This window comes from Bombus vancouverensis, chromosome 6 (assembly GCF_051014615.1).
Source record: "Bombus vancouverensis nearcticus chromosome 6, iyBomVanc1_principal, whole genome shotgun sequence".
NCBI classification, from domain to species: domain Eukaryota; kingdom Metazoa; phylum Arthropoda; class Insecta; order Hymenoptera; family Apidae; genus Bombus; species Bombus vancouverensis.
In genome coordinates this window covers 11,849,700-11,859,170 of record NC_134916.1, presented here as the reverse complement: position 1 = coordinate 11,859,170, position 9,471 = coordinate 11,849,700, and the positions used below count along the sequence as shown (strand labels likewise).

The 9,471-nt window shown below is 36.4% G+C and overlaps 2 protein-coding genes across 3 annotated transcripts; one reads left to right on the top strand and one right to left on the bottom strand.

Moving 5' to 3' along the window:
* Nucleotides 1–28: 28 nt before the first annotated feature.
* LOC117155774 (mitochondrial amidoxime-reducing component 1) lies at nucleotides 29–6,583 on the bottom strand. The gene is made up of 5 exons (XM_033332111.2): nucleotides 6,221–6,583; nucleotides 3,491–3,789; nucleotides 1,790–2,068; nucleotides 1,412–1,689; nucleotides 29–663 (listed from the first exon to the last, which is right to left on the bottom strand). The coding sequence occupies exons 1-5, from the start codon at nucleotides 6,228–6,230 to the stop codon at nucleotides 501–503; spliced, it is 1,029 nt and encodes a 342-aa protein (XP_033188002.2). The 5' UTR covers nucleotides 6,231–6,583; the 3' UTR covers nucleotides 29–500.
* A 481-nt stretch (nucleotides 6,584–7,064) lies between these two features.
* On the top strand, nucleotides 7,065–9,014 carry Vamp7 (vesicle-associated membrane protein 7). 2 transcript variants are annotated; one of them, XM_033332117.2, is made up of 6 exons: nucleotides 7,065–7,311; nucleotides 7,764–7,972; nucleotides 8,043–8,180; nucleotides 8,246–8,407; nucleotides 8,472–8,564; nucleotides 8,637–9,014. In XM_033332117.2, exons 2-6 carry the CDS (start codon nucleotides 7,772–7,774, stop codon nucleotides 8,703–8,705), a joined length of 663 nt encoding a protein of 220 aa, XP_033188008.1. In that variant the 5' UTR covers nucleotides 7,065–7,311; nucleotides 7,764–7,771; the 3' UTR covers nucleotides 8,706–9,014. The 2 variants fall into 2 exon arrangements, with proteins under 2 accessions (XP_033188008.1, XP_033188009.1); XM_033332118.2 differs by lacking the exon at nucleotides 7,065–7,311 and adding an exon at nucleotides 7,326–7,455.
* Nucleotides 9,015–9,471: the final 457 nt, after the last annotated feature.

Below are 9,471 nucleotides of genomic sequence, written 5' to 3'. Positions count from 1 at the left end.
ACCCTCTCCTGGAAATTTTAAGTTCACATTCCTCTGCAACTCGTTTATTCCTCGCAAAAATATACTCGATACAAATATGAACAAATAACAAACGCATCTCCCAGCACGTTTATTATATTGTCCTCATTGATTCATGATCAACATCTAGCAAAAATACGATATTTGAGAATCATCGATTCTCTTCGCAAATTATCTCAGGCGATGAACGCTTCAACTTTAAAGCGAGAAATACACTTGGCAAAAAGGTTTAAATTATTGTTATCACGCGACTATCGCGCCATTTACATCATTCTCTAATCGAGAGAATAGCAATTTGTCTGAAGAAACAATGTCCGTTGTAACTTTTTAGGCCCTGTTCAACGATCAGAGACGCGATTTTAGGCTCGATGCTATGCGTTTTCTCTATTTGTTAAATTCTTTAACGAAGTGTTCTCCTTCAGAGATCTCGTGGCTTCCTCGTAGACAAAAATTTCGTCTTCGCACGAAGCCCATCGGTGTAGCTAGGGAGGCGATATCAATATCGGTTGCTCCTTAGGCACACTGACGTAAACTGGGTCCCCTATTCGGACGGTGCCATTGGGACTTCTCAATCCCAGGTGAATTCCCATCACTGGACTCTCGCCAACTAGTGGGCGAACATCTGGATCCATTATTTGTCTGTAACTGTGACAAATATATACGTCTTGTTAATTTTTATCCGAATGAAAGAGAGTATGATCCTTAACGCGTTGGCTGTCATGATAGTTATCGATGAACCACGTTACTAGATTCTATAGAATGATTAGAACATGATAAATTTCATGGACGAAAAAATATTCAACAGTGTTAGATAAAATTCAGAAGAAAGTGCGCAAATACAATATGATATTTTGTAAAAATTAAATGTAATATATTTCAATCTGTTGCTACGCTCAGAAGAAAACATATAAAATTCGCTACGGCAGCCAACGTGTTATGTGATATCAGGAATATGAATACAACATAAGTAATTATGAATATAGGTGTCCACTGCGACTCCTCAATTTTTTGGTTTGAATCATGCTATTGTATTAACAAATTAAACAGCTTTTAATGTCTTAATAAAATCTCTAGCCAAAAAGATTAAAGAAAAGAAATCACGCATAGAAGTAACAATTACTTTTCTTCAAACTTTAGAGATTTGTTGATGATTAATGATGATGGAAAAATAGAAAAATGATTCGGAAAATGCATATTTTTCAAGTTCAGGAAAACTATCTCAGAAAGTGGTTCACTTTCGCATTGATTTGTTGCAAATATCTCAAAACTTACAAATTTTTAGATGTGTTACTCGTCTAGTAAATCGACTAAATTTAGTGTATTTTGTTTATTAGTTAAATTACTTGATTATTAGTAAATTTAAGATAAATAAATGTTACTTATGAAGGCAAACCTCTTCAGAGTCTTCAAAGGCTCAGCCTTCGGATGTTTTGTCCCAGTTTCGGAATCGACGGTAGTTAGGATACATCTCGTACAAGGCATAACAGACTTGAAAATGTTATCACCTATCTTTATCCAACCCCAAGTGTCCTCTTCGTATGGGTTGGCGCCCTTAACCACGAAATTTGGTCGAAACCGATCTGGGGTGACTGGATCTTCTAGTCGACTATTCAAGTCAGTCACTGAACTTTCGTTTATTAAACAATAGCTAGTGGCATCTGGATAGGCTCCCTATTTAATAAATAAATCATTTACTAATGCGATGAATAAACTATTTGATTGTAAAACCTTAGTAATTCTCAGCGATGACTGTGTCTGAATCAAAACTTACAGTATCGTCACTTGTCACTGAAAAAATCTTGCCTCTCGTCCTGATCTCTCTTGTTGGATAATCTAAAGGATAGTAAACCAATCTGAACCCAGTGTCCTCTTGAAGAAGAAAGCGAGATAACCATCTGGCAGATTCTTCGCCACAATCGCAGGCAGATACAGGTTGACCCCAGACTGCGACGCGAAATCCTTTGCCTTGGAGTTGGGACAAATCGATAGACGTAGACATCATTCCCGGAGCGGACAATGTGAGAATCGATCCAGAGATGCTAGGTATCACCTGAAACCCACAGATTCAGTTCACCATTTCATTGATAATTATCTCCTTAACAATAATTATAAATTTCACATTCTAAATGTAACGATCAAACTGTGAGTGTCTATAATAGAAATAATATAAAATAAAGATATTTTTCATCCTCTGAATATCATAACGAATAATTTACTTTGGATATATTGGTACCAAAAAGTTTCCGCAACAACGCAATTATTAATATTTACTTCTTGTAAAAAGTTGAAAGTATGTGTTTTCTGTATCTGATAGCTGAGATAAGCGAAATCTTGAAACCGAAGAGATAATTAATTTTTAAATCATTCATTCTGAATTTTTTGTTATTTTGTTACACTGACAAAGATTTAAGGAAGCGATACGAAACTTTTTTAAACAGAAATATCGAAATTCCGAGATGAAAGACATCTCCATCAAATCGAAGGTACAAGACGCTGTTCGATCACAGCGGAAGTGACATTGAACGAGGCAACGTACGATAGGAAAATACCGCCGTATGGTGAATTAATTACTCGCGTCGGACTCCAACAGTTAATTTCGCGAATCTTCGCGACAATAAAACGGATCGTTAATCCTGATTATAAAAGTATCCCGTTTCCTTACAAAGTCGTGTTAAAGAAATGGCGGTTTGCTTCTTCGAGCTCAAGGAGGAAACCCAACCGAATCCGTGCCAGGACTGTGCAAACTAAGCTTAACGACTAGTGAAGAATACACATATCGAGAGATGAGAAAGATCAGAAGAAATTGCCTTGATTATCGCGCATCGATCCATTTCTAATTATCACCCACCTAGCTTCCACAACGATCCCACATTGCATTTCTTCCTGTTTCGTTATCAGCTATGAGTTGAATACGCGTCTCGTTATAAAGATAAAACATTGCTCCTTGTAAGTTGATACGTTGATATACACTAATCAAATTAGGTAATCTACCAAGTAGCGGATCTAATATCATCTTCTAGTATAATTAAATGGTCGGAAGATGTTATCGAGGTGTTATCATCGCCTAAGAGTAGTTTTTATGGAGTGTCTCTGATTTCCATGGGCTTCATTCTCTCAAAATACCTAATACTCGATCTTGAAGCAAATATTGAAATAAATATAAATGATAAATATCAATAAAAATCAATATACAAAGTTAGGACAATTGCTGAAGTAAATATAATTAAGGGTAAGGTATTTCCTTGCATCCTGATCGTTGGAACTAAATTTAATCAAAATGCAAGACAGAGACTATGCCAGGAAATCTCGTCTCTGCGTAAAATGGATATATAGACAGAATAAAACAGTCTTTTTAATTGATGTGGTGCGAGTCAAATAGCTAACAGACAATATATCTTCTTCCATATATTTACATACAACCGTCGATCCAGATGCAAGATACTATATTATTGGTTAATTTTGAATCTCTTACCTGGACCATCTTTGGCCACTGTCTGGCAGTAACGAAGTGTCCATTCAAGTCGATGACCATCAAAGTTCGGTCCCTAAGCCAGCCAGATTTCAGGCCCAATTTCGTGCACTCCATTGAGTTCACTCGAACAAGGCCGAGCGACTTAACCGGATACACGAACAGGTCGCTCAATTCGCCAACCTTCCGCCATTCTGAGGGTGGTCTATCCTTTTGCCTTTTTGTCCACCACCACCAAAAGAAGACGACTACAGTGCCGGCGCCAACAACGGCTGCAGATACGTACGTCAGCCGTGTCCTGTCTGCTCTCAAAACATTCAGCAACATTAATTCTCTACGGTTATGTGACCATGCAAAACGGTCCGTTGCAGAATCGTCGACTCGCAGCCGCGATCAAACGTCCAGATAACAGAACATAGATAAACATTGCATGGTGGTTAAATTTGACTTATAGTAGAACTCCACTTGTCTGAACTAGTCGGGGGCGAACATTTTGTATAGTTAGAGTTCACATAATAGGAGCTCACGTTCAGATAAATAAATGCAACCAGCAGAAGTTCAATTAACCGGGTACTAACTAAAATTTCGTTCGGATAAATGCAGCTCTACTGTAGAGATACTGAGCATTTACATTGTCTCGATTATTCGCTGAAAGAGCTAATTTTCGTTTTCTCTTCTTTTGTAAATTTTTAGAACACTTTGAATTTTGTGTTTCAGAGAGGACATCGAGGGAACATCGGTGCGAATGAGAAGTCAAGTTATTTGCAATGCAAAACGCCGACGAAGTAATGGTTTCAGAGAGAAACAAAGGAAGATCGCAAAGGAGAGACTGTTGTTGCTGAATAGTATACGACCCTGAAATGTATATGAGTCTCGATAATATGTGAATCCCTTGTCACCATCTAAACTTATGCTAAACAGAGGGTGAAATTTTGTATGTGTACCTTTCTCGAGTCCTTCGCCGATCAAGTAAACATCGAACCGGCTTGTATAATTTATTTTAATGGCGTGAAATCTGAAATCATACTGGAGATCATCGAGAATACCGGTGAAATAAATTAGACGCACTACTGTGATCAACGGACCTGAGGATCTTCCAACGGAACGTTCACGACAAGCTTCCGTTTTATTTGCATTCTACAGAATTTTATAAGAAGTAATCTCGAACGATGCAAATTGAACGTTAATGTTTAGTTTATGGCGCGCTTAACGGTACATATTCGAACGAACAGTAGCCGGCATTCTTGTCAGCCGACCGGAAACAGATAAAATTGTATTATAATATAGACCGTTTCTTGATCGCAATTCGAAATGACATCCTCTAAATAGCGAGAAATCGGAACAACGTAACGGAATATTGTGACAGCAGGTGTATACTCGCATTAGACAACTTGCACAATTTGTCCATGCTAAAATGTCCCGTATCGTTGATACGCGGGAAAGTAGGCTACGGAAACCGAAGAACTGTGCGCTTTCGAAGATGTGCATAGATTATCGCATTTGCTTTTTCAGTCATTCTTATAGGTGTTCCTAATGACCAGATAGTGAATTTTTATACAAATTTGTATTTTTATGAACGCAATCGGATAGGTAGAGACCTGTTTCACTCGCTGAATATTACAACGAATACTCTGCTTTGGATATAATTTATATTTTTACATATAATGTGTATTTTACGAATGTTTGCATGTTTAAATTTTCCATAAATGCATAAACATTCGCAATCTCTTTCGAACTTTGATATTTTCTGACGAATGTTTATCGAACGCTAAGAGAGACGGTATGCCTTACATCACTTACTGTAATTATCAGTGCTATCAGTGAATTCAACGTACTAGATATTCCAGTGCTATTACGTAACAACATAATGAAACGAATAAATAGATTTATTTTAGCTTAAAGTGAGATATTTGTGCTTAGATAACGATAAATCTTCTAATTTCGCCGATTATTTAATTTGTATTTTATACGTGTATATTTGCTATATCCACCATAGACGTAGGTATACATAGACTGGTATTACCATAATTTGATATTTCTTTCAATGTTATTGATTTACTGTTTTTGTAGAGGGGAAATCGCATGGGGAGACTATGGACCCTTTTGCTGAAATCAATATCACGGGCGTTGCTCTCCGACACACGACCAATCACGAAAATAACTATAATAAGTTTAAATTGCGAATATTGTGTACTAGTCATATCTTCTGGTAGAATCATGCAGCGACGAACATGTGAAAAATAACATATCTTTGAGATAAGCTAATGTGTTGGATACCAGGTCAGTAAAAAAAATATTTCGATGACCTGCTCCAAATATACACATGAAACAGTGCAAACAACGTAACAAACAACGTTGTATAACAAATGTAAAGAGACAACATAACTGCGACACCCAAGAAAATTATGAAGAAACATGATCTAAGAAGTTTTCCCTGGAATTGGCACCCGTCCCCTCGCACCTTGCGATTCTATCGCTTTTCCCATGAAACCAGTTCAGAATTAAAGTCGAGGAAGAAAACTAGCTACTATCAGTAATCTACTATCTGTAAACATCAGTTAATTAGGGTTCACTGAACTTCATATGGACAACTTTATGAATAATGAACAGCACGTGACTAAAGAATCTGATAATAAAAACTTGCAAAAGGTTCTGAAGTCTAATACTATGGAAAAGCGTTAATATGAAGTTCATTAATGCACGATAAGGTTACTGATAACGTGATATATTTACCTAGAATCATGGCTAATGTCGCAGAGGCCGTAGAACGAGCAACTATCGAAGGAACAGCGGCAATCGTAGATAATGATCACCAGAGCTCTGAAGGTAGTTGCGTGTCTGCCGAATCACACAGAACTGCAGTAGACTCCGCGTGCACGCGTCTCTTCCTCTCGACGAATATACCGTTATCTATCCACTCTTACGTTCTGTTAACTCCCTTCTCCATTGTAGTAAGCAGCGTCGGTATACTGGTCGGCATGCGGCCACATGTGAGGAGCTATCGATCTGTACGCAGCTAGGAAATCCAGAAAACTGGCACACCACGTAATTTCGTATCGCTACTGACATGCGTTTCCCGAACTAACCAGCACCCTTCGAGGCCGAACACGCATGTTCCGTGTCGCTTCTAGTTTTTGGAGCGAAGTTCAAGCATGATGCAAGAGAAAAGATCATATATTTAAAGAATTGGCAAAACCCTGTGATTAATTTTGTAGTCGATATTGTTGATAAGTAAATTCTTCAGTGATTTCTTTTTCTAGATAATGAGTGATTTTGATTCCTGATAGCGATAAAGATAATGTAATTAGCTTATAAACCAGAGTGCGAATTGTGAATTTCGAGTAAGGAATGCTTGGATTTTTAACGTATTCGAGAATTTTTCTTCCTTTCCTATCTTTCACGGCCTAAAGATACGAGCTTTAGGAAAGTGTTTTAAAATATATTTCAGATTCAGACGTCTTAAACATTTTTAATTGTAATACGGAATTGTTTGAGATTATCTTTACAGATGAAAATATTGCTTTCTCTTCGCGAAGAAAACAGAGCAGAAAAATAAGCTATTTTAAATTTCGCGCCACAAGGAGTGCGCGTGTCAACGGAATACACACTGACAATGATCAACTGTCATGTGTTACTGATAATCTCGGACGTTGCTGTTGACGTGTGCTGATGGATCATAGGACAATTCTCATGAAGTTACAATTCGTTGATCAATTAAGTTACTCATAAAAACGATCTCAGGAGGGAGAACAGTAGAAATTTTCAGGTTAACATCGAACAAAGTGCACAATCACTTCTCAATTCGCGCCATCCTAATAATTGAGGTAGGTCATGAAAATAATAGCTGATCTTGATAAATTCACATGTTGGTTACTACGACGTCATTTTATTTCTTATTCGTTCTGACAGCATCTTTTAAATTTTGGACGTAAACAGTGAATGTGTAAGACATTTCATTGTCCTTGGAGGTTAGAAATTATGGCGTCTTACTTTGTGTTTTATTAATCTTTTCCATTGTTGTTCCGTAAATCTTGCAATTATCTTGCTTTCTTAAGAATATTAGAATGTTCTTCTTACTTTACATGCTGTTATGGCAACACCTTCTGTAAACTTTGTTATTTTAAGTATTAATCAGCTTGATAACAGATAAGGAAATTCAGTTACAAACAGAATTTTATTGTTTACTTAATAGATCCATGTAGGTTAAAGATTCTTTGCTTATAAAAGCTTAAACAAGAGTGACTATAATGAAATATTAATCTTTATTTTATTCCAGCATTCATCATGCCAATTTTATATACCGTGGTGGCTCGAGGGTCAACGGTATTGGCAAAATATGCTTCCTGTACTGGAAACTTTGATGAAGTAACAGAGAGCATTCTGGCAAAAAAAGCTGAAAATGACAAGGTTACATATTCACAAGGACAATATCTTTTTCACTACATCTGTGAAGATAACATTATTTATATGTGCATTACAGATGATGTAAGTAATCTAAAAGTAATTAAGCATTGTTTGAAGTAATTCATTAGTGTCAAACATTTTCATGTTATAGGATTACCAAAAATCCAAAGCATTTTTATACCTAGCAGAAATTAAAGGAAGATTCTTGGCTGCATATGGTCAAGATGCGCAAACTGCAATTCCCTATGCGATGAATACAGATTTTGCAAGAACTTTAGCTAGTACAATGGTAAGAAATATAAATATATCTGAAATGTATTTTCTAACATTTTCACATTTACATTTTTTGTTTAGAAACATTACAATGAGTCTAGTCACAAAGTCGATGTGCTTGATAGCGTTCTCGGTGATCTGGATGAATTGAAAGATATAATGAGTAAAAATATTGATAATGTCGCAATGCGTGGAGAACGGCTAGAACTTCTTGTAAACAAGACTGAAAATTTATCTACGAATGTAAGTAGAATTAAAAGATACCATAAAGGATGTGCAAAAAAATAATGTTTTCGTATATTTTTAGTCGGTTACATTCAGAAAAACCAGTAGAAATTTAGCACGCTCTTTGTTTTGGAAGAACGTAAAAATTTACGTTATTGTTGGAGTTATTCTAATCGTAAGTAATCGATACTATGTACGATTTGATTTAATGCAAAATATTCCATTTAATTTTGTGTGAATCTCGTAGGTTGTCATATACGTTATTGTGTCGATATCTTGTGGAGGTTTGGCATGGCCGAAATGCGTCGGCAATTAATTCACCTTTGTACTATCCAGATACAATGTGTTCTGTCTCAAAAATGTGATAAGAATGTAATCGCGGTTGGTTCGTGGAGATATACTGTAAGCAAACGAGAAAAACATTCACGGTACACGTTTCATTCCCAGATTTATTACGTATGAAGAACTGAGAAAAAATCTCGTCTCATTCCGTGGCTGTACCGAAGCGAAATGTAGGAGTAAAGAAAATGCAATTAGGAAATGTATAGATATATAAATATATATAACGCTTATGATATTTTTATTATCTTATTAAAAAAATACAAACATCACTGGTATTTGTCAAGAGACGAATATAATTTTAACATCATTCATATATCCTGTAATATATCTACACAATATATAAAAAAAGCATACAAAAAAGAATAAATGAAATAACTCCATCACTAAAATTGGTGATTCATTTATGCATTTCTGTGCTTGTACTCTTGGGTGCAACAAGTGAAAGTCACGCGCGTAGCTCGTGTTTCTATCCATCCTTGCCAAAGCTATATCGTTATATTGGATGTTCTATCATCGAAAATGGCGGTATCTCATTTGTACTCTGGATGAAATTACGGCAAAATTTATCGAGCATTCAGTCTGTTCCACACCATTAAATACATTAAATTTTTTCCACACGCGGGAGTCTCCGTACGACGCATTCGGACTACTCTTTCCATTACCGGCTTCGAGCGCATGTTCCAACGCGTACTTATTCCTCCAATAGACTGTGACTAGCCCCAACGACACCCTACCCAAAT

Excerpts from the sequence above, each read along its gene's own strand:
- LOC117155774 (XM_033332111.2), bottom strand. Across the intron at positions 1,690-1,789 it reads CAGTGACAAGTGACGATACT|GGAGCCTATCCAGATGCCAC; the intron begins GTAAGTTTTGAT and ends TTTATTAAATAG. Across the intron at positions 664-1,411 it reads CCTTTGAAGACTCTGAAGAG|TTACAGACAAATAATGGATC; the intron begins GTTTGCCTTCAT and ends TATTTGTCACAG.
- Vamp7 (XM_033332117.2), top strand. The coding sequence starts at position 7,772 with ATGCCAATTTTATATACCGTGGTGGCTCGAGGGTCAACGGTATTGGCA. Across the intron at positions 7,973-8,042 it reads ATATGTGCATTACAGATGAT|GATTACCAAAAATCCAAAGC; the intron begins GTAAGTAATCTA and ends TTCATGTTATAG. Across the intron at positions 8,565-8,636 it reads TTGTTGGAGTTATTCTAATC|GTTGTCATATACGTTATTGT; the intron begins GTAAGTAATCGA and ends TGAATCTCGTAG.